General features: G+C 41.2%; 1 protein-coding gene across 1 annotated transcript; it reads left to right on the top strand.

Moving 5' to 3' along the window:
• The first annotated feature begins 1,874 nt into the window (after positions 1-1,874).
• LOC119723556 (putative protein TPRXL) lies at positions 1,875-18,067 on the top strand. The gene is made up of 2 exons (XM_038194271.1): positions 1,875-3,156; positions 15,482-18,067. The coding sequence occupies exon 1, from the start codon at positions 2,090-2,092 to the stop codon at positions 3,116-3,118; it is 1,029 nt and encodes a 342-aa protein (XP_038050199.1). The 5' UTR covers positions 1,875-2,089; the 3' UTR covers positions 3,119-3,156; positions 15,482-18,067.
• Positions 18,068-25,238: the final 7,171 nt, after the last annotated feature.

Here is a 25,238-nt window from a genome sequence, read left to right as displayed (position 1 = left end):
AGGTTATTCAGTGTACACGCATTTGCGGAAATGAACCATTAATAATATAGGTACTCAAATCCTATTTTGTCAATGGATTGAGCCGATATTGCGGTTTATAATATAATGATGTCATCTGAGGGGGGAAAAAGTCTCGGTATACGGTCAAAGTTTTGTTGCACGTCACTGCAAGTTGGACTATACATTTCAACAGAGGGCGCTGTCACGCACTGCTTGCCCAATTTTTAGAATGTTTGCAGACCTCGGCTCCATTTGCGGTGGGGCTCCAAGATATTTGTTTTAAACTGACCCATATAGTACAACAGGACCGTTTTGTCACAAACATCATGTCATTATTATATCAGGTGCAAAGTTTAGGGTATACTTACCATTGGTGTTGGCTAAATTTGAAAAGCTCGAAAAGGATTCTGGGTCCTGCGATAGAGACACAACCGCGGTTTGGAAAAGCCACCGTGCACCGTTAAAAGTTAACGCGCTAAAGGATATTATCACTGCCGCATTTAACGATGACATCATACTTGCCGTTTCAGGCGTTGCCGAACGCATAACGAAACTGCTATGAATTCGCGATTTGTTTTTCTCTCTTGGGTCGGGTCTTTGTTGGGTCAGTGAGGCGCAAAACCGGTGGCATTGTTCGCTGGTGGAAAGTGGCCCATTTTCCTTTTGAATAAGGTAACCAGATCACTTTCAGAACAAAATACCGAACGGCTGTTCCATGACCCTGGTGATGGTGATGTTCTCGTCTATTCCTTGTGATTTTGTTGTCTCGTCAATCCACCTCAAGAAATAAGTTTTATTAGCATTTTACTTAATTTGCGTTTTTAACCATACTTTCATTTTTAAACTTTCAAATTATTTGTAAAGAACCAGGTTCTTCGGGAACGTTAACAGGTAAAAGGGAATGTACAATTTGCTCTTGCTGCAATTTTCATTAGTAAATGGATTTGGGGTATTAGAATGTTATAGCAAATATTGTTAAACATGATGACTTGTTTCACGATTTGTGCTCGAAGATTTTTTCACCACCCTGTATTGACAATTATTTGCCAAATATTGCAAATGTGTGAATTAAAAGAAAAGAAAAAAGGAGGGGGACTCAAAAGAAGGAAGCAGGTGGGGACGAGAAACTGGTTTATTTTTTTTACTTGGCCTAAATGGCCAGCAAAATAGTGCAAGTAAAGACTGGACCTTTTCTGTGGCACCGAACGAACGTGTTCGCGGACGGGCAAAAAGGAAACATGAAATTCAAAAACCTGGTTTTCTTGTTAATTACAGTAAAAGCTACAAGAAAATTTGTGTCACAGTTTTAATTTAATCAGTGCCCACATCACGTCAAATTGGCCGTTCTTATTCAGAGTCACACACTTAGTAATCAAAATATCGCATGAATCCATGGCAACGAGTTGTTCCATAATTACTAAGTCACGCACTACTGTTTTCCTGTCCACTCATTCAATCATGGGCGAGACATGTGTTGTCGATTATGTCAGTGAAACAACAAAACGCGCCCCATGATGATGTATCAGAGTTCAAGTTTTTATAAATCAAAAATTAACTTCAGTAGTTAAGTTCTAAATATATCCCAGCGCTCATCAAACTGCTGTTCACGTCATGTATTGCGACCCCCCGACGAAAACCCGCGCCTGCGCTCAAAATAGGTATGTGAGTCACAACACGAAACAGCCGTAATTAAATGACGTGTTCCGTGCGTATATGGCGTCAGTGCACACAGCGCGCAGTTTCGCTGGTTGCAAGGTTTTTCCACCCCATTCATAATTTTGTTTGCATGGCTCACATGACCAGCATGTGAGAACCGATCTACCGTATGGACTTTACACCGTGTGTTTGTAGTGAAGTAGTGGGGAACAATTTGCGGCACAGAGTGGAACCACACAACGCATGAGTCACTCGGCGCGACGGGCCTTTACTTCCGAATCATCAAGTCATATTTATAAGGCCGGCCGGCCCGTGATCGTGAATTCATTTCTTCGCCGTCGAGACATCAACTTAAGTCGATTTACTGCTCGATCAATATTTGCTGCTTTTTTAAAAACTTCTTGGAGGGTTAAAGTAATCATTCCAACAGCAGATGCCGACACAGGCTGCTCCCGCGATCAGATTAACCATGTCTGATCACAGCAGCACCACTACAACTCTACCGGTGCCCCAACGGCCACCGACGGTAACCCTGTCTACGGACCACGAGTCTTGCTCCCCGACCCACCCTAAGACCAAGAGGAATCTCCTGTCTACTTTGAAGAACTCCCCGTCCATGTTGAGGCGGCGGATGAAGCCCCCTCATCTCAACAGCACTCGGAATTCTTGGGACAATCCGGATTCTACTTTGTCATCATCGTCACCCGTTACATCAGGATCGTCGTTCACCGCCAAGGAGTTCCATGTGAAGTATCAGGGTCGGGTGCGGGTGACCACGCTGCAGGTGAGCGAAGCGGTCAACGCGGTCAAGAAACTCGCCCCGGAGCTGACGGCAACACACTCGCCTGCCTCATCAACAGAGGATCTCTTGAATGTCTCGCCCTCAACATCTTTATCATCTCTGGCATCACCGACCACCACGCTACCCCGGGCCTCCTCACCGTCTAGCCCGGCCATGCCCAAGTCTCCCCGCTCGGCCAAGTCTCCCAAATCACTCAACAAATCCTGCTGCCTGAGCATCTCCAAGCAGTGCGTCTGCATCGACGATGAGGAGCGGCTTGTAAACGAAACCATCCCCATAGCCACGGTAGCCTACTGCGCTACGGACCTGCGCTACCCTCGTGCCGTGTCCCTCATCTGTAAGACCCACAGTAGCGTCTTGATGTGCCACGTCTTCATCTGCACTTCCCGGGAAAAGTCTGAGAAGATCGTAGCCTTCATCGGCAAGGCCTTCGAGTCGGCCTGGCAGGACTTTAAAAGCGTGCACGACCCGGCCACTCATGGGGGACTCGGACAAAATCTCACCAACAATAACTACGAGTATTTTATCCGTGGGCGGTCGAGATCCCAAGACATCACCGGAACAGGACGGGGTGGCAGCCCCGGTAATACCACTCCGGACAGGCACTCAGCTTACGAGATCAGGAACGATGATTTCTCCTCCAGCCCCGATGATGATTAGTACATAGCACCACATTAAAAACCAACAAAGAAATGGAGGTAAGCCTATAAAAGCAGAGGGTCGGGGTTCGAATCTTGCCGCTAGCCATTATATTGTGTCCTTGGGTAAGCCACTTTACCCCACTTAACAAAATACCGACATTACCAGGGGAGTAACCTGCGATGGGCTGGCATCCCATCCGGGGAGGGTGTGGAAATATTGTCCGTCGTTTCATGCCGCGGAAACCGAACATAAACGCCGGTCTCATGTGCCAAATTCATTGGTTCGGAACTAAAGGTCACATGTCACTATCACAAGTCCATCACAAGTCATCCAGTTGCAAGTTAAGTCACAAGCTATTCAAATGATCTGTGACGTGACACAGGTATTCATTTGTCATTGTCCATCCTGTGTCACTTTGTGACTTGACTTGTGTATTGACTTGGTGATTTGATTTTCACTTGTATTCTGGACCATCAATCCTCATATTGATCAAAATCTTTGAGAACAAAGTTCTTTTTAATCTTTTTTTGTAAGACAGCACCGATATTTTGTAGTTTTTTTTAGCTTAAGTCTAAATTTGAAAGGAAATTTAATCCTCATCTCAAAAAAATTATTACTGGGGAATTAGACGGCGTTCCTATTTTCAATCGTTAGTAAAATATATAGTTATACCAAGGATGTGTACATACGCATGCCGATGGTGAAACAGGTTGCACAAATTTCTCAGCAGCTACTTCAAAAACGTTAGTCAATATTAAAAGGTTAACCTTTTTAGCCACGCCCACACAAGTCGTCGCAGGTTTTGTTTTGTTTTAGCGAGTGACTTTCAGCAAGCTCATTCAAAATTCCATTCGAGTACTCATGAAGTGCAAAAGCAGATAGTGGAAGCGTTTATCGAGCAGTTGAGCGTGTACATACACGATGTTTGAGTTAAAGGATGGTATGTTTCACGTCCGATCACGTTAAGGATCTCTAACTTAATTTGACGCCCGGAAGACGGTTTTGTTAGCTGAACTTGCGTCCATCTGCTGCCATGGAAACCGGCGGGGAGAATCCATATTTCGTCTCAGCGTTCCGAAGCTTGATTCCATTAAGCGTTTTCAAAATTGAATTTATTCTCCGATTCTTGTTTGAACAGAGAATTGGATATTATTACAAATTGAAATCGAAATCGTGAGGGAACTGATTGACAGAGAATGCGTGTCCTTGCAAATAATATTGAGTTCGATTGTAAAAATACGGAAGGTCAGAGGTTATCTCATTCTTGTTTATACAAGCTACATTGATTTCACCATACTTGTTATACAATCGAAGCTTTTATGATCCAACTTTGATAACAAAAAGGACATCTCAAACGTCATAGGAAGTTATTACGAAACAGGGCGATCGAGACAGGTGATTTCTTTGTGTACTGTCAAAATAATAAACGCGCGTATGAGAACACCTGTAATACATACATGTAATTGTATACTCTTTCACAAAAACAAAACGGTTTGTTAAATTTGTTGAACCGCAAAGCACTTTTTTGAAGGGGGGGGGGGGATTGGAGGGGGTAGATAGCTTTTTCGCGGGGAGTGTATAATATTTAATTGCTTTGCGAATTAATTTCTGTTCAGAGAGTTAAGCAGACGTGTACAAGTAGTGATTAGATTATGTGGAACACCAGACTTCATTTTTATGACATAGATCCATGCCTGCATTTATAAAAAAATATTTACTTAATTTCTCATTTCAAACGTACTTGTATACCACAAATTAGAAGTGTATTGACAGAAAAAATGCCCATTTTATATCCTCGGAATTGAGACTGTTCTATTTCTTCAATTTTTTTTTGCGTTTTAAATTGAAGCACCTTCTTCACTGCAAGTCGTAAACATGAAACAGCCGTTTTAAAATAATACCCTTTAAGAATGAGAAATATGCACGCGGAATAAAGGAATCCCAACCAAGTGCACAACACATTATTTTATCCAATCTAAATTGAATAAATAAATGTCGAATGTGCCATCCATCTAGTATAAATTAACCTTTTTTTTTTTACTCTGGACACGAAATCAAATGGGAAATCGATCCCTTGACATTTTTAGCACACATTTTCATACACGTGTTTCAATGGACCGCTACAGCATACCGGTTCAAGTGTTTTGGCCTTTGCCAAAGTGCTGTCAATAACTGGAAAGGGGTTTAAGTTTACGTTATGTCTCTGGGAATTGTAAATATTATCCTCCCTTAAGTACATCTCCTGTCGGGAACGATATATATGCGCTCCTGAAAAGTGCAATTGACCGTGATGTGTTGTGCATTAGAGCAACATTTTTTTTTACCGTGATTTTTTTTTACTTCGAGGGTTATGTGTTGTTGGACTGCTCCAACGGTGTCTCAGATAGTACTCTTTATTCATTGGAATTTTGCAATTTTGAAAAAAAAGACAGGACTTACAAACATGAATTATCTTATTTGCCACGAAGGATTAGAGGTGTAGGCCCCAGACTAAACATTTGAAGTGGTTTTTATAACTCTTGAGAAGTTGAGATCAACATTTTCAAAAAGTAGCCGGCGTGTTGTGAACGAGACAAGAATTTCCTCCAGTTTACAGGGTGAGTGAAAAAAAGGAAAACAAAATAACAGGACCATTTTTCAAATGAGATTATTTAATGGCTTTCATATCCTAGATTTTGATAGTGCTACATGCAGAACTTTATTAATAAAATTGAGCTGTCATTTTGGGTTTCTTTTTTTTGCTCACCCTGTATGTGTTTAAAACGACACGACGGCACAAGGTGGTGAATATAGAAAACCATGCATAACAGCGAACGAGTGATATATTTCGAGAAAAAAACAATTTCTTTCCCATCATCGTCCCCTGTCGTGAACATAAATATACGTCCTTGACAGGCAGAATATATTTATGCTATTAAATTAGCAAAGTAAATGTATACGTAGGTTTTGAATAGCATTGGATAACTTAGTATTTATATGACGGGCGTCTGCAATATAATGTACATAGTATTATGCTTGCCGCCTACGTGTGTAAAACTAAAAGGTGTTGGTGATTTCTGCTGGCATTTTGTTTGCGGTCGACCCACATACCTACCTGCACAAATCTATTCTTAACTCATTACTTATAAAGGAATATTGGTGTGTCGTATTCAAATTTGTTTCCTACGTAGAGGCAGAGGCTACAATTGTCTGCGCCGTTTACTCGAATCAACTTTCATGCATGCATGGTTTATATCCTTCCTCCATGCGTGGTTAGCCTACTGCGATTAAACAAATTGGGGATATGCCATCGGGCATAATCATGCTTGATGCGTGTACTTTTTATGAGTAAAAGGGTTCGAGATGTTTTATTATTATGAGTTTGCATAAAAAAGGGAGAAAATTAATTTCCAGGGAGTGCGGTTAATACAAATCATGGTGGACATTTTTGTTTACAATTACGTTGAGTGTACAATATACATGCATGACGAACAAAGACTATTGTTTTTAAGATTAGGAAACTGCGTTGTAACGTCAGAGGGGATATTTGTGACAAAAACAGCCCGGACGGAAACAATCGGCTCGCTGACATCCGTGATACGAGCGTAAGACAGCAATTTACTACACGTATAGATAATAATTACTTAGGAGATGGAGAAGCCACATTAATGGCTGTAACGTTTCACTGACATTTGCAAACACCTGAAAAAAAATTAATTAAGAACAACACACCGGTGACTTCAATGCACGAAGATATACTGTCCACGTAGACGTGACTAATGACCCACGAAAACACACCATTAAATCTCGTAAAGACTAGCTAAGATATCATATTTGATCCGATAACGAAAACAAGATAAGACATCGATCGGATGAATCGTGTTTCAGTAAATAACGAATTATGTCATTGCGTCACTAGATAATCGCGTTGAAAATGCTGCATACCTTTACGGCTCACAGCATGTGTGGAAAATAATTAAACAGTTATGTGGCTTGACATGTACGTTGTCTTTTTTTGTGCGTAGCATCATTAGCAATCGAATTTGTAGGCGTATGTTCCGTTTTACTTTTGGCATGGAGAAACTTTCACTTTGTTTTGAAATACTCTGGATATCTTTTAATGGCGAAAACGAATTGCAGGGAATATTGTCTAAAGCTTTTGAAAGGCCGGCTGAAATGCCGGCCATTCCAGGGGCGTGTCATTAAGTTGCTACCAAGTGGGAGGAATGCAAACATGTTGTTTGAAACAAATTCAACTTGGACGCTTGGTACCGGGTGTTGGTTGAGAGCGAAGCATCATGTTTTAGTAAATTTGTATTTCTGATTTCGTGTTTTTAATTTGTACGCATTGTGACAATTTAGCCTCTGGCTACAAACACAATGATTAATAAACCAGAATAATAATAATATTAATCATGAAACCTAATTAAACAGATGCTTGCCCATAGTTCTTGAAATGATGCAAACTATAATGGGCATATTTTATATGAATGGGCGTGGTTTGTTTTTGTAGGGGTTCAGATTAAACAACGCAAACTTCTTCCACATGTGCGCCCAAACGAACATGTATAACTTATTTTCCAAATGATTGCATGAGACCATTATATTCAAGGTTGAACTCGCCATTGTGTGACACGTATTTTTTCTATTAAAATTACATGTACTTCACTATTCAACTGTGCGCTTGTTTCGTTTCTATTTAAAAAATACAATCTCTTTGTGTGCGCCTCAGCTCCATATGCACGTCAATATGCAAACCTCAATGCAACCCATCCCGTGTTTTCCATTTTGTTTCTGTTCCATTCACATTGTGCGGTCACTGTGAAGACAAGCCCTTTATCCTTCAACTTGTCAATGTCTTTTCAGTTTGTATATCGCAACCCGGAACACTTATAGCAAAAAAAAACAACTCGAAAGCCACATGCCGAGTTAGTGCTTCACATGACGCTACGATTTTTATACTACACACATCTTTGTGGGTAACAGAATAGCAATTGAAATACACATTTCTTTGTCAGCAGTTTAGGTTTAGATTATAAATTTTATGTCATATTTCCTTGTACGTTTGTCTCGTTTATGATATGAAAACTGGGTTGGGGACACCTGGATATATGTATTCCACGTTCATATTAATCTCTGTGAAAAAAACAATCAATTATGAAACTTCTTCCAACTAGTGCGGCAGATAGGTGATGAGATTGTGCCTTTGATGATACAAGCATGGTATTTGGCACACAGTCAGAGTATGTCATGAGAAAGATATTTGGCTGTAGGGCCATCGCAGATTTGTCCTTTGAAAATATATAGGGTAAAATAACAAGCAATGGCAGCCATTGTGAATATTTTGAAAATTGCTGGTTATTCTACCTAAATATTTTTTTCAATCTGCGATGGCCCTATAGCCAAAAATCTTTCTTAAGATATACTTGCATGTTTGTATCATCAAAGGCACACAAATCCCCCAAATATGTCCCCTATCTGCCCACTAAAGTAATGCAACAATATACCAAACCCATCCTTACGTGTGGGCCCCTTATGATCCAGCTTTTGAATTCGTACTCTTCTGTTTGTTTGTTTACAATCGCCTATTCAAATTCTCAACGTGGTATATTCTACCGGAAAGGTCAAAAGTTTGTAAACACATCCATTTATATTTTCGGCCGCCGCAGACAGAAGTTTAGACATTAAAAGTTCCGGCTCGGCAACAATACCCCGGAACAAGGCTGCAATTAACCAACCCACAAGCAAACATTTTTTAAGAGCTACCATACACCGGTGCCAAGTATTTGTTCCCCGTGCAATCCAAACAAAGAAAAGGAAAACCGAAACCACGGACGATAATGAACTGTATCGAAAACTTGGGCGATACAACAGTTCGGCCTAAAACAACTTCTGCTGGTAGTTACCACGTGTGCAAAGCTTATATTATTATCAATTAAATTTGTAGACAAACGTATTTGAACGACACCAGGTGTTTCACCAAAATGGCTGATAGCTCAAATCCTTTTCCGGAGACTTTGGTCCGGATTTTGAAATATTGGCCTTACAAGTGTATTCACTGAATACTATCTACAGAAAACCGGGGGAATATCTCAATTACATGTTAATCTCAATTTACTGTTAATACCGCCTCTTCGTTTTGGCGGGAAACCAAAGTTCAGGCATGGAGAGTTGAGATGTAGCAATGATGTACCAAACAACTTCTGCCTGAACAGCCTATATATACACTTATTACACAGTAATATAATTTGTTATTTATAGAGTGATGCAGTTATAATTGAAATAACAATGAAATACAAGCAACTTCTGCTTGAGCAGCCTACATAGACCAAAACGCAATAATATTATATTTAATTCAGTAACCTTTCTTTATGCTTGACGAGTTGCATAAACAAAGTTTTTTTTCCTCCGAAGGTCAGGGTTTTTGCTGATTAGTAAAACCATAGAGCAAGGATCACAGAACTCACTGAACGAAATAGACCCCATAGGAACTCCTTGAAAAGAGTCCCCAGCAGGCGATCAGAACCAGTCGCACGTAGACCTATTAATCCCTTTGTTGTATAGCTTTGTCCGAGTTTGGCTCGACCGTAAACGTTTGTTGGCCCATTGAACGACAAAAGTTACCTTTATACAAACAGACCGCCATTTTGGTCTCGCCAAGAGGGGTTTTATCATAATGATTTACATTTATATTGCGCAAATTTCATAACAATGTGATCAAATGCGAATCACAGTATCCCTGTTCACCAGGAATGAGACCCTGCAGCAGCTCGAGATCCGCGCAATATGGTCTGTACCTTCATTTAGGTACCCATCTATACTCCTGGGTGGAGAGAGGCAAACGTGGTAAAGTGCCTTGCCCAAGCGCACAAGCACCATTTTCCATGTCAGGGTTCGAACCCATGTACCACGGCACACGAGTCGAACACCGTAACCGTTGGACCACAGCACCCCATGATCTTCGGAACCAACTATCATCTTCCACTAGCGGGATGCCGCGCTTCGCGCGGCACCCGCTAGATGGGTGGAGTTGACTGTTTTGTAATAATTACTGTATACAGTGAAATCTCGATAATAACTCCAATAACTCCAAACAACTGTTAAGTCAAATAAAGAATCAGACGCTCTGCTGCACGCGAGCCTATTTGGGCTCGCCATCAGTCTCACCTAAGTTGTATTTGCGTTTAGCAACGTGCGCGCACATAACATTTCCTGTGGAGATTGTGCGAGGGTCCAGGACATATTGTCAATATAGGGAGGGGCTAGTTAGGGTGAAAGGTGCTAGTCGGAACGCCCAATTTCCGTACAACCCGTCAACCATGTCACAAATATTTCCGGGGATGGGGAGAAATATTTCCAGGGACGGGGAGAAATGGTTTTTGTTATAGAGGGGAGATGGTGATATTGAAATCGCTGATATTGTGGAGGTTTATGTTTGTGCTGGGATTCATACCGTTTAAATGTTGTTTTAAATTGCGCACCGATTAGGAAGGTCTTGCTGTCAACAGTTGAATGAAATTAAGTATTTATTGCCGACCGATTGTCTCATGCAATGTCTCATTACATGTATATAAAGCTCATAACTAATGTTGTGCTGGAATATTGTCCAGTCAAATTGAACATTGATTTTTCAAGGTGCCAAACCATAAAGGACGTATACACCAACTGTACAATTAGGTAGTTTAGATGAAACGCGGTTTGATCTTGACCTTTACAACGTCGTATTCATAGTTCTCACTACAGAGGAGAGGAGGGGGAAGCCAGTGGGGATGGGGGTTGGATATTGTGTGGCCTATTTACATGGGCGTCGCCAGGATTTGTTTTCTAGAGGGGGCAAAACATATTTTTGTCAAAAAAATGCCTGTTTTTCTCAACACATTCTCCATTTATCAGTTTTAGAGAAGGGCAGGGTCATTTAGCCCCCCAACTCATTAAATTTAAAATTGAACTCATTTTTTCTTTTTTTTTGCTTTCGGGGGGGGGGGGGGGGGGGGGGGCAAGTGCCCCCCTTGCCCCCCCCCCCCCCCCCCCCCCCCTTGCGACGCCCATGCCTACTTATGTTACACCTGTGAATGGTCACTTATATTTCCGGGGAAGTGGGCAACAATTTATATTCGTTATGGTGAAGGGGGTGTTTTTTATGTATTAAGTAGTAGTTAATGTCATTATAACAGTTCGTGTTTTTATTATGGTGATGGGGTTGTAGAGCAAAGTATTGTAACACGTTTATTTGCAGAAGAGAGTAAAACTATAAGAAAGGACATATTGGAGCACTTCATAATTATGTCAAGCACCACATGTTAAATGTATTTATTACAAAACTGTGAAAATGAAATCAGGTACAATGCACACACAAATTTTTTAGTAATAATGTATTTGCATTCAATACAGGGTAGTACTTTGACAAAACTCAGGGGATATAATTGTAGCAAATTTTCGGAGCGATTTTCGTAAGGGACGTCGGTCCAGGCTTGTTTAGCATAGGCAAAAACATTCCATGAAAGACTTTCAAGCGAGACGGGTAATCATTCCATAATTATTCTTGGATACAACTAAGCCAAGGATATAACTTTAAAAAAGGATGGACATAAAACAGCAGAAAAGAGTGATTATTTTTGCACTATTTCATTTTCATGACTTCTAAATAATAAAATTATGGCTAGAAGAAAAATGTGTTTTGAATGGGTAAAGAGAAAAAGCACGTCACGTCTTCGTCTTGAGTCGAGATTCTTGCTTTGGGAACTGGTTGAAGCATGCACTGGAGCATGCTTGGAGCATGGTTGGAGCTGGTCATGTGATGTGGGTGTCATCGGGAGTCCTGTGTAAAGGAGTAACAAAGAAAACTTGTAAAAAAAATACATCGGCTAACAATAGCTACAAATAAATTGTTCCTGCGCGGTTTGTGCCTTACGATTCTGCGCGCCGTGCGTGCTCACGGGTGTCGGACGCTTCGCCCCATTTCCACGTCGCCCCATGTCACTTCGCCCCTAACCACTTCGCCCCATCCCCACTTCGCCCCATCCCCACATCGCCCCATCTCCGCTTCGCCCCATCCCCACTTCGCCCCATCCCCGCTTCGCCCCATCCCCACTTCGCCCCATCCCCACTTCGCCCCATGTAGTATAAAAAAGGGAAGGCTAGGGGTGCAGACCAGTAAATAAACTGCCAAAGACCCCGATAATAAATGCTCCCAATTCTAGAAACTCAGGAAAAATACAAACTCTCTGATGAGGTGCTCGAGACACAGATGAGAGAAATGATGGCTTAAATAAAATCATCAGCCGCTGGATTCAAAAGAATCCCGTAGGTATGGGTCAGTGAGTTCAAAGGAACTCACTGCCTTGAGGAAAATGTTCCGTCAAAATTTGTCTGATATGTGAGACTTACAACTTCATTGATGAGATTGGTTCCTCCAAGAGTGAAATTAGGATGTCAAAGGTATTGTCGTTCTCAGATAAGTGGGAGACGGGTTGGTATAGCCGGGTTGGGAACAAAGTTGGATCTTTTACTTCAAGCTTTTTTCTCGGTAGGGGAGAGCCTAGCTTGAGAGGTTGGTTATGAATTGTTCATTTGGTGATGGGCTAATTCTTTCCGTTGGTTAGCAATTAGTGAATCTATTGAAATAGTTTTTTTTTAAGCCAAAAAAATAGATGAGATTTTTTTTTTTTACATGTAACGGCTGGGGTGAAGTGGGGATGGGGCGAAGTGGGGATGGGGCGAAGTGGGGATGGGGCGATGTGGGGATGGGGCGAAGTGGGCATGGGGCGAAGTGGTTAGGGGCGAAGTGACATGGGGCGACGTGGAAATGGGGCGAAGTGTCCGACATTCGTGCTCACAGCACATCGCGCAGAAATCGCCATCTTTATTTTCGGGTTGCGTGTTTTCGCTGTGCTGTCATCGTAATTCCCCCCCCCCCCCCAAATTTCTCTAAAAAAAAAAATCAAAACCCGGCCCTCTATCTATGACATACCTGTTTATTGAGAATGTCTCCAACTATTTTGGTCGGGCTTTTTTAAAGTGGATTTTGTTCCCTATAGGAACCGGGCCCTTCTACTAAATACTACACGATCGCCATGTCCGAGGCCCACGCGATTGGGTCACACTTTTCACAAACAACAATTGTCATTGCCAGCAGTGGTGTTCGAAAGAATACTTATATATAATCCTTTGCCAGAGGTGTTCGAAAGAATTACTACTAACTATAATCTATAATGTGTCATAGCACAAACCGGACTTACCATTGAAAGAGAAAATTGTAGCATAATCAATGCATCAAACGACCATCAAACGAAGCTAGTAGTGCTGAGAAAATGTGGGGCAAGCATGCCTTCAGCTTTGCATGTTGCATGGAATACCGTTGCATGCGCTGCAGCGCATGCTCCTCTACGAACGTATACGTATACGTGGTGGCACGACAGGTGTAGCGTGAATATCCGACTCCATGAAATGTGGACTCATTGGTAGTCCTGCGCACGCGTGAGTACGATACTGTGCTATTTTTAGGATCATTTTGGGAGAGTGACCTGTCACGTACGTGCGAGGGATCAACCAATAATAGGGAAATAGGGGTCCGATTTTCATAGGAGTCGAATTTTCACGTGACACCGGCCCGTACGCAAGATGGCGGCCGGCTCAATGGGGAAAGGAATTCTGGGAAATATGGGGTGAAAATAGCCGGGCCCCGTTCCGCATCCCCCGCAGCCAACAGGCGCGATGGGGACGGGAGACCGGTCGGAGACCGGTCGGGAAAATGGCAGCGCCCCTGAATCATTTTCGTGATTGTAGTATAGATGAGTGGGTGTCTTCAGGCAAAGGATATCTTGACTTACCATTTCCATTGAACTATAGCAACGACGCAACCATATGGGAGTGATAGTTAGGGTATACCCATGAGATTTAGTTTCGCTGCTTTATCCTTAAAAACCACTGCAGCTGTATAAGTGCGACTATACTAATCTTTTGAGGACTGCACTCTATGGAAGGAAGGAAGTGAGCTTATTAACTCCACATGCATTCTAACACACGACCACAAACTTGAAAATCGATGTTGCACGAGCGTTGCCCCAACAACAAAAAATCGTGTTTAAAACTTGCACTTTCCATTTTCCAGCACTTTGAACATTTGGGGAAATTTTCTCCAAAACTAAGCTCAAATTTGAGTTCAATTTCAAACTCACGTTCTACTTGATAATAGTGAATATCAAGATATGAACATCGATGTGCAATTCGAAAAAATAATCGATGTTTCACAATCCCATATATCTATTATCGTGTAAATGTGAGATATTTGGCAGAGTTGAGCCAACCACAAGCTATTTCACAAGTCTAATCCCAAATCATTGGTCATTGTGTTGCCAGAATAGGTAACAATAGTCTATAGGGTTTGCATATGGTATAGGGAGATGGGGGGGGGGGGTACCCCTCTGTCGCATATCGTGCTGGGTATACTCAAATCGGGCACTTGAATATATATCTCTGGTGTTTTGGTCTTATAAAACCGGCGCAACAACTTGAACTGTTTTGTATTTAATCATCAACGAATCGGTGTGTTTATGAGCCTATGTACAATACATACATGTACATTGAAACTATGAATCAATGAAAAACACATTATGCATACCGGTACAAATGTCTGCAGGAGAGAATTTATCAACAAATGAAAACAAGTTATAAATTTGGATTGTCGCCAGAGATTTATCCCGTATCTCAGAAATAAATGAGATGTTTAGAGAACGTATTACAGAAGACAGGAGAGTTAATATTAAAGCATCATCCACTATAAATTGCGCGACGGCTTAACTTCTGTAACACGCGAGTGATCTCGCCGCGCCGTGGATGAATATTAATGGCGGCATAAATCTTCGTGGGGTAATTTCGTCATTATATATACTGGACATCAAAATGGATGACAAAGATTAAAGTCCAGTTTCAAAGAGAAACGACTGAACTTGGGATTGATACATTTCTGAAAAACAGATGCAAAGGAGTGTGGTGTATAAATTGCTACGACGAGGAATTGGAGATTTCGTAGAGTTGATTTTTAAAAGTCCCAAAGACTTAATATCTAAATGGTAAAGTATTTTGATATTAGTGTGTGTCTGTATAAAAATCTTAACTTTTAATTAAATACATGTACTTCATATCTACATTACGAACGTGCACTTGTAAAGAGAGAATAAAGACAGAGTAAATAAATGTAACATAGAGTTGCATAATATTGCACGAGTATAATATCCCAAATCGTGCCGTTCTATGATTGTTGTTTTACCGCTGTGCGGTTCACATTCCCTCCCCCCGGAAAAAAATCATCGGATCCAAGACGAGACATTCCAGCAGTTAACATCGCAAAGCAAACAAATCTCTCAATCTGTTTTTCTTTTCCATTTTTTGATATTCTTCCAGATTATTCTCCCTCTTCGGTTCTCTCCGATGTTTGACGCAACATGCGCCGTTCCCCCGGCTCCGACCGAGACGTCTATCAGTCAACACGGGGGACGATGACGGCCGACGCGCCCGCAGCTACGCGCTCCTCGCGGGACCAAGCCCAATCTGTCAAGTGCTGTGCTGGAGAGATATATGGAGCAAAGTGACATGTTTCACTGAGCCGGCCAGGGCAAGTCGTGAAAGAGCAAAATGGTCGCTCAGCCTTTTCTTGGAGATCCCAGCTTTTGGCTGAACTTTTGAGAATCTTGTGACTAGTGAGGCATCAAGGATAATACAAGTTAAAGCCGTTTTAAAATTCCATGACTAAAAGTCAGTATTTCATTTAGGGGTGATATATTTACACAAAATAAATTTAAGGGACCAACGGACCGTGCTGTAAATCTTGCATCAATTTTATTAATGTGCGATTCCTGTTTAGCGCATCCGTCTTTAACTTATTTTTCATTTATATTTTAGAAGAGTAAGGCCTGAAGCTTAAGGGAAAATTGTTTCTTTTCAATGGAAATACTTTAGCAGACTACACAATTCGGTTAAACATATTGAAAACCATCAGAGAAACATAATTATTATAAGATGGAATTTTGCACAATTAGACACGAAGTATACAGCGAAGAACCTGGTGCCTTGCCCAAGCTTCTCGAGTAACGTCGCCAGTGCGTGTCATCTGGCACTAAATTAAAACTCGATAAATCAGTGAGGCTGGGTACTAGACAACCTCGATTTCCAATCAGTTTTCAGACAGAAAAGACTTTATTGCTGTGTTTTTCGCAAGATGTTTTAAAGGGAGGCTTGAGCAATATGTAGAAATCAAAATCTATATTCCCTTTACCATCCTGAAAATGCATATCTGTTTAAATCATATCGAGCCTTCGGGAATCAAGTTGCACCCTCCAAATTTCCCGTAGAAGAATCAGTTATCACCCTTAATTATCTTCAATTTGTCAGCCTGGAGCCATATTAATGGCGCAACATTGTCTCAGAAACACATCATTCCTAAAATTAATGATGACAGTTTGTCGTCAGGGTGATGCCACTGTCATTCGGATTCACACAATATTGTTTGTTTATAGTGGGCCACTTTGGTGTCTGCACTCTCTGCTCTGTGTTCATATTTTCTGGGGCACGACACATCGTTGTTTTTGTTTGCCCTGTCCAAATTTGGTGACTAATCCTGATGAGTGATGACGATATCACTCGCTCAGATCACGATGTTTTCTCGGTGAAGGAATTTTCCGTTCCGTCAGAGACTCCAGAAAATTGTTTGTGATAAAAAAGCAAGGCCACGGCAGCAAAGATGTCGCGTGACCAACATTCGCAGGTGACTTTTTGCTTTGTAAACCGATTTTGCTGGGCGAGATTTTCGGCTCAGCTGGTCCATTACATTATAGGCGTTTGTCACATAAAAGTGACAAAACAGACTCTATGCCAGCATTGAGAATACAGTATCCACGGCAACAGAACCAATCAGAATGATGAGACAACCTCGTCCCCATGGCGTTGACCAGTTGGCAGCTACTGCGGACAAATAGAATTGAAGTATGACTGGGTACGAGTACGAGGTTGTCATGTGACGTCATGTGATCATGAAAGTGGAAAATTGCAGTAAAATAAAAATCACTTGTGTGTATAGGTTTATGAAATCAAGTGAATCTTACAAACGAGTGACCCGTTACTTAAAAACTGTCCTCCTCTGTGTTTTTGTGTGTGGAAAGATACTTATTTAATATTCTTTCTTCAGTATAATTTTTGATTGGAAAGTTATCTAACCACCTTTCCGAGTCCTTGTGCACTGAGGAAGGTGGTGTGATTACGCGAGTAACAAGGATTTCCGGCTACAGGGTTTTCCATTAAGTGCCAGTCATCATGTTTTGAAGTCTGTTTTTTTCTTTTGGAAAAAATATTTTATCACAATGTCAACCATTTGGATATGATCCTTACCGACATATTGTGAAAAATTGCAAGGAAATGCACCATGAACTTTAATCTTACTTTTACGACATTCTCAGAATGACATACATAATTAGGGTTTTCTCGTATACAAGGGACTTTAAACATAATTTTCTCAAAGGACATTTTTGAAGAATAGACATACCTATAAACAAGTGAGGTGTTTTTGTTCTTCAAAATGTGTTTTGCTGCTTTTATTGTTATCCGTAAAAGTAATAAACTTTATCTGGTCTCGCTTTCAAGTTGGACTCATAATTTGATTCTACTCCACAATTGTTCAATTTTAAACATTGTAACTTTAAGTTTACTCAGTAAAATAAGTTATTGTTTTTAGTTTGAAGCATGTAAAACTTGCCTCGGCATTATTAAGTTGTGTGTGTAAATATCTGTACATTTGAAGGCAACGTCAGCCCCTCATTTATAGGACCGCAACTCCTGTGTATATATCGAATGTAAACATTGACTATTTTTGTATTCTTCTTCTGGTTTTGCTTTAACTTATTAATGCATTAGGGTGCTTGTACTTTTTTTACGAAGACTTAGCACGCTGTGTATAAATAGATTATACCTAGATATTAAAAGAGTCGAAGAAACAAACACATTCGACCTTCTGTCTGTGGGGATTCCGTCACAAAATGTCAATTAATTACGACTGATTCTTCATCGGAAATTAACTAGTCTTGTATTTGGCGTGCTGCGGTCAGTAGGGGAGTGCTTGTTTTTAGACCGTTGGTTGATAATATCCGAGCAACCGTGAAACAAAATATACTACCCGTGGGTCCGCGGATGAATCCAAAAAGTTGTTTTTACGAAAGTCAATCATGAATGACTAGAAAATACATGACGCGGACTCGTAAATCAACCCATTGGCGATGGCTTTCAGTGATAGTTCACAAGGGGCCAATTTTTGCAAAGGTACAATAATCAGAATGCATTGATCTCTTCTGAACATGAGGCAGACAGCTCAGAGACGAACATAAACAAGTCTTTTTATGTGCTCGTAAAATTCATATTTCTGGCGCCTGTACGAAATATCCCCTAGACTCGAAATCAAGTCGGTAATTGGTCTGGTTTAGTTCGTCCACTGCGCACACCGGCGTGGACAGATCTGAATACCCGTTCCAAGGTATACACATATACATGTACATGTAGACCTTTCTACGCTTGGTTGGCAAACTGCACTTTTGCCAACCACGGGTTGCAAAACTATGGAAGGTCCAACACCGCAAAAGTGAAGAAGAGTTATTACAGATAACCAAAATATTATTTGATTCTTGGAAATACAACATTGTCAACAAAGCTAAAACATAATTCCTAAACATGCCTTTTTACTATGTATTGAGGGCGTTATGAGGACGTTTTTCTGGGAAAAAAAGCCAACTACGGCTTCAATTTATGCGCTTACGGCAGCCCATATAAAATGGCGCCAATGTTTACAAACAAAAGAAAGGTCTATACAGCGGGCGGTATGGCACTAACTTGCGGGGACGCTTTGTGCATCCTCGGCCTCAATATGCGTGTAGGTAGATGTCGAGGCCAGCAAATGATAATCACGATGGCGCCGTGCTAGTAAATATTGGAGCGCCGACAGACAAAACAGGACTGTCTAGCGACTTGTCCTCAAGTCTAAATATCCCCGCGAAGGTTCAGTGTTACTGTTAAAGAGATGATTACAATCATGAGAGAAAGTGTAATTATTTGTCCTTTTTGGGGCTTCTCGTTTTTACATGCTCAAAAATCGAAAAAAAGGAGCCCTGAAATGCGGGGTTTTATGTGCCGATTTTAGTGGCACATCTTATTTTGTATAGTTTCCTGATAATACATTCCCAATTTTTACTCAGACTTTTAAAATCCTGATTTTTTATGCATTTAATATACGCATTCTTTCTCTCATCATGCTGGATTGTTTATGCATGGCATAAGGGTAATTGAACCGGAAACCCCAGCCCCTGGCCACGCCCCCTTTTTCTAACAGTGCGCTTGAATGCTGTTACATTAGTTAATCATAATGAGTATGTTATACATTAATGCGACAGAGTCATTGATTTTTTTATTATTCGGATTTCTGGATGCCAGGGTCTTGTTTTGTAACCGTGTTTTTAATCCGTGCTTGCTTTGAAATAAAATGCATTGGGATTTTCCCTGTTGTAAAGCTATTCTAGTTTTGTTTAAACAGTGATTCCTTTCTGATGGGTGCTGACTCCGTTTAATTACAGCTTCTACGCGTGTACAAACGAAAACAAAAGGGACAGTTCATCATTACAATGCACTTAATTTGAATAAAACATAAGTTAACGAATATGCAATCAATGACAATCGTCAATAGTTGCCTTATAACACCCTGCCACACGGCATATGTTGAATTCATCCCATCTCTATTTATTTGCTTATAGACAAGGTCTTCGTTGACTTGTTGCATAACTTGCGCATTTTCTTTTTACTTTACGTCCATAAAATCTGTGCGTAATAAATGTGGAAAGACGTCACAATCGTCCTTCTGCGTCATGCATAATAAGGAGTAAATTCCGACGGCACGGCTACAACTATAGAGGCCATAACTACATTTATGTTTTTTGGACATAACTGTTTCGGCAATTTGTTGTTGTATTTTTATGCAATGCTATACATGTTGACTGATGGGACATAATTATATCAGTAGGAAGTTGCATAGTGATAGTGCCAATAGTTCCGTAGATGTAGGCTTATAAAAATGCACCGTCAATGTGACGTCACAACATATCCCTACCTAGGTACATATCAAGATAAAACCAAAACGGACCTATAGCTCTGTAGATATAGGCCATTGAAAAGGCACTTTAAATATGACGTCACGTGACACGTTATGACGTCATGATGATGTCACTTCAATTTTCATATAACACATCCCAGTCTAGGTACATACCGACTTTTAACCAAACATAACATTAAAAAATTGCCGGGGTTAATTTTACCCATGCAAGCAAGGGTGAAAACTGCAGCTCCTTAAAATTGGGTGGTGCTTTACCCAATTGTTTGGGTTAGAATTTCTGTTAAATTAAACCAAGACTAGTGGTCATACAAGACCAAATTAAATTTAGTCTGGTATGACCACGAGTTTTGGTTGAATTTAAAATAAGTTGGTTAGTTAGTAACAAACGTCAGCAACAGCCTTGCATGGCTCTAAATCACCTTCTCCCAATAGGCCCTGCAAATGGGTATTTATAAATCAAAACACTACTCCTTCATGGCACAATCACATCACCCATGCATGCCTTATTGCAGTCGTGGAAAAAGGGGTCACAAGAGTAAAAAAAAACAACAACAACAACATAAGTTCGTACTGAGAACACTACTGATTTGGGTCACTATTATTGTAAAAAAAAAAACCCGATTTTTGTACAGAAAACACGTTCTCCTTCATGGCACAATCACATCACCCACGCATGAACACGATGCGTTGGCCCGCAGCTTTCGAGATCATTTCGAGCTTGTTACTTGGTCTATAATGATCGAAGTAGCCTTGAGAAGGGCAAACCATGCAACGACTCGACTCTGAGAACAAGCTGACAGGTATACTTTGCTAATTTAGGTCTTCATGAATTGAGAGCAGTCCACTACGGAAGTTCCCATGATGGAACTTTTTTCCACAATTCCCCAGGAGGCCACTTAACTTATATGAAGGTTTGCTCGCGGTTCGAGCACAGCAATACTGTTTTCCCCAAAGTATACAGCGCGCGTGGAAAATGGAGCGTCGCTCTCAACAGCCCTCGAGAAAGGATCTTTCTCTCGGCTCAGCTCGAGAAATTTGGAACTTAGTCAAGTTTACTAAGAAATCAGTGTTCCGTGTTTCAAAGAAACAGCAACGGGGGCAAGTAAGATTTTCCCCACCTCAGGCCCCGTTTAATAATTTGCAGGCCTTCCACACTAACCCTGGAATTGTGTATGCATGTGTTGCGTTTGTAATAATAATCGCATTAAGTTTTGCCCTGCCTTCTTAGAAAAGTATGCAGCATTGCCAAAAGCGTGTGCAACCAATGCACACGTTTCGTTCGCAGTCGTGGACAGGCAAGTCACAATGTTCGTTTGGGCCTGTGCCAGTAATGACGACCCAAGTCACGTCTTCAGCGATATTTCTTAGAACAGCGACAATGAACTTGGACTTCTTGGGGCGAGTGTGGTCTCTTCAAGGGTGGCCAACGCACGTCTCAGTATAGGGACCAGGGGCCACTTCCACAAGGACTGCTGCATCGGGTGGATCGGAAGTAAACACTGAAAGTTGCAAGGCATTTATGGCACCGCTGGGAACTTGTCCTACTAGTGCATAACATAAAGCTTTGCTGCACGTTTCCGGTCTGATGGCTGTCCATTTAATATCTTATAGCAGGGCAGAAATAGGAAACGTTAGTAGCTACAAAATGCGGCAGAAAAGAAGTGTTAGCTCTTAATAGAATTATGTATGATACTTTCACGAAATGCAAAAGCTACGTAGTAAATTGTAGTTCTCCGCCTGCCAAAAAATATGCCAAGTAGGCCTAAAGCAACATTCCTGTGCCAATGGCGGATCCAGAAGAATGATTTTTTTTTTGGGGGGGGAGGGCTCGAATATTTTTGTTTCAAGAAGTGGAAGGGGGTTAAATATATAGTAGGCTATCGGGCGCAGTGTAGTATCAAACAAACAGCTATGTGTACAGTAGCTGATGGCTTGTGAGGGAGATAAGCAACGTTTTAATTTATTCCCTGAAAAAAGGGGGGATGGCCCCCATTACCCCCCCCCCCCCACCCCGGACTCCACAATGCACTCGTCCATGTTTCCGAAAGAACGCTATTTTTTCCTCTTGACGCAAATTTACAAGGCCGTATTTGCAGCCGAAACAACTCAGTGTATGTTATTCAACCTAACATCAGAGCCATGCATTAGTGCGTTAATGTGGTCAAGTTGGTTGTTGTTTAATGGAGTTCTGCATTCTCTTCCTACGCTCGGCATGAAGGCCTACATCATTAACACGAACAAAATCGAACTCTTGGAAAATGAGAAGTGACAGCCCCATAATGACAATTAAAGAAGACGGATCGTGGTATGTGCGTCTTAAACAACGCTGACGTCTATATAGGCCTACCGTGCCTTAAACTAAAACCTGTATTTTCACGCGTGCTAATCGTACGAGGTCCTGCAGTTCACGATGGGAACAACCCTGCAGGACACGCCCTGAGCTTTTGGTGAGTGGTGACGTCATCATGATGTCAGCAGCATCCTTCTGGTAAGTCTTGACGAAGGGGACCGGTGCAAAGACGTTTGCACCAAATTACCTATCGCTATATTTTTTATGGATACATTTTCTACTTTTGGAAAACTTTTTTCAAGAGTACCTATAGCGTTTACATTTTCGACCTCAGCACATATTAGTTATGCTTTTACCATTATAGGAATAATAATATGCACTCGCCATAAAATTTGTGCGTTTTCCCTCTATCAGCTTCTTCACATTAAACGTGCATAGTTATAATGTGGTGACAGAATGTTTGTTGTGCTTTTTCCTTTTCATAAACGGAGGTTGGCTGTGAAATCAAAACAAAATTTATAACAAAGTTGCTGACACCCCCACACAAAAAGTAACAAAAAGGAAATTCGCGAATTAGTTTTCTAGCTACACCGGACATACACAATCAACTGGAGTCCCGCTTTCAAAAACACTGCCCGCAATAAGGCGGAAATGCATTTGTGATACTCTGTCCCGTTTCGATGCGTTTGGAGTGTTCACGTGCCCACTTTTCAATTTATTTATAGAATTTTATCTTTCGTGTAAAAGCGCTTTCTGTTACGAAACCTATTTGCATGTTCTGTATCAGGGAAATGCGTTGGGACTGCACATAATTTTTCAACGTTTCGTTTCCTTGTTTTTCTGAAGTGTTCTTTTTCTCAATGCAAGTTACCCGACCAAGGCACCACACTTGGCGATTAACAAATAATCATTGTTGACACAACAAAAATCGATACTCCAATCTATACATTTCATCACAAAGATCAAAGACCCACAAAAATACAACGAATACGGGCAAAATAATCTACAGCTTTAACATTTACAGGGAAGCTTGCCCCGACCCTCCCCGAAGGAGCGTGTCTTCGAAACTGATTCCCAACTTGCAACAGTACATGAGAAGACTACAGGTTGAGATAATGCAAGTGCTTTTCTACGCTGTTCCGTATGAAATTTAGATTCGGTATGATTAAACCATGTATTCTTCCTGGTTTAGATTGCGTATGCATGACCAGCCATGCATGTTAAAAAGGCATACGGTAGTTGCTCAATTATTTATAGACACTCTGCATGTTTGAATATCAATATACGGATGAGATTTTCAATTTACAAAAGGCCTGGAAGTTGGATGAAAGGTCTGAAAGACCCGTTTCTTATTATATCCTTCTCTCAATTGGCCTGATTTGAGACGAAAATTCCGAAAAATCTCATGCCCCATTAGCCTAATACGATGTAAAAAAATATCAAGTTGTTTTATGAACACGATACGTCAAAACAGTACAGATGCACATGCGAGCGCACTGATGAGGTTAATGCACTTTCTCAAAAGTCTCTATACTGCCAATGGTAGGGCCTATATTTTCGGAAATGTCCAGTGATTCATTCACTGAGAAGTTGACCTTAATTAGGCAAAAACAAAAAGGACGGACAGGCGAACTTTTCAACCGGATAAAACACACAGGAGGTCATCTGAACTCTTGGTGACCTTCGTGTTAAAGCCTCATGGATGTGAGTCAAGTAGAAAGAAACTCCACGCAGTTGTCATAATTGACTCAATTTTAAGACGAGGCTTCCATCTTGTTAAAAATAAACATCTCGATAGGATAAGGCAAGGGCGTAAATCCTGGGGGGAGGGGGTGGGAGAATATGTCCCCACACTTTTTTTTTAACGGGAGGGGGGGGGGGGGCATTGGATCACCTCCCACCCCCCCCACCCCCACATTGTCAGAGACATGCAGATGATAAGGTTATTTTTTTTGTAATAACTTTCCGATAGTCCACATACATAAGAACTTCAGAACAGTACAAAAGCTCAGTGCACCAGTTTGCCGTAAACTAAAAGGGACGTAAGTGCACAAGTTGGAATAAGTTGATTTGTATCTCGAACGGCGCCCCTAGTGCCATGTGTTGTCCACCCCACCCCCTATTTTTCAACAGCTAATAAATCCCCCATCCCCCACACGGATTTACGCCACCGGCATTCTCATGTTTCCCAACCGTGTTCCCCACCGTTTTAAAGAACAACAGACCTTGAAAATTAACACAGGATGTTACAAATCCATAGAAATAACCCCGGCATGTTGAATCATGGACCTAGCTCCATGGTTGAATTGTATATTCATGACTTGGTTAAGTTTCCCTTCGACACCGAAATCGCTTGTGTGACATCTACACCAAAAACGCACAGGGTAATTTATGATTTGAAGACACCAATATATCTGAAACAGAAAGCAGTATTTTATGGTGAAAAAAAATGACAAAGTTCTGCTGAACCTTACACGCACTAGTGACTGCGACAATACTACAATGGGCCTATCATACAGGACTCCCCATGAAACACGTCACGAGACTATTACGTACGGTAACTGACAATTAAGTCATGCTATACCGCATCGAAAATGCAACATCCATGATCCAGTGCAAACATTCATGTCTTTCCTTTTCTAAGGTGACATAAATCCCATGATATCCATCTAATCCCTGCATGCACCTGCTTGGATTTGCTTGATTTCCATGGATTAGTGTAAAGGACC

This window comes from Patiria miniata, unplaced genomic scaffold, assembly GCF_015706575.1.
Source record: "Patiria miniata isolate m_02_andy unplaced genomic scaffold, ASM1570657v1 HiC_scaffold_17, whole genome shotgun sequence".
Classification (NCBI taxonomy): domain Eukaryota; kingdom Metazoa; phylum Echinodermata; class Asteroidea; order Valvatida; family Asterinidae; genus Patiria; species Patiria miniata.
This window is presented reverse-complemented; position numbering and strand designations above follow the sequence as displayed.

Bases quoted from the DNA above. Each gene is read 5' to 3' on its own strand.
- LOC119723556 (XM_038194271.1), top strand. From the start codon at position 2,090: ATGCCGACACAGGCTGCTCCCGCGATCAGATTAACCATGTCTGATCAC.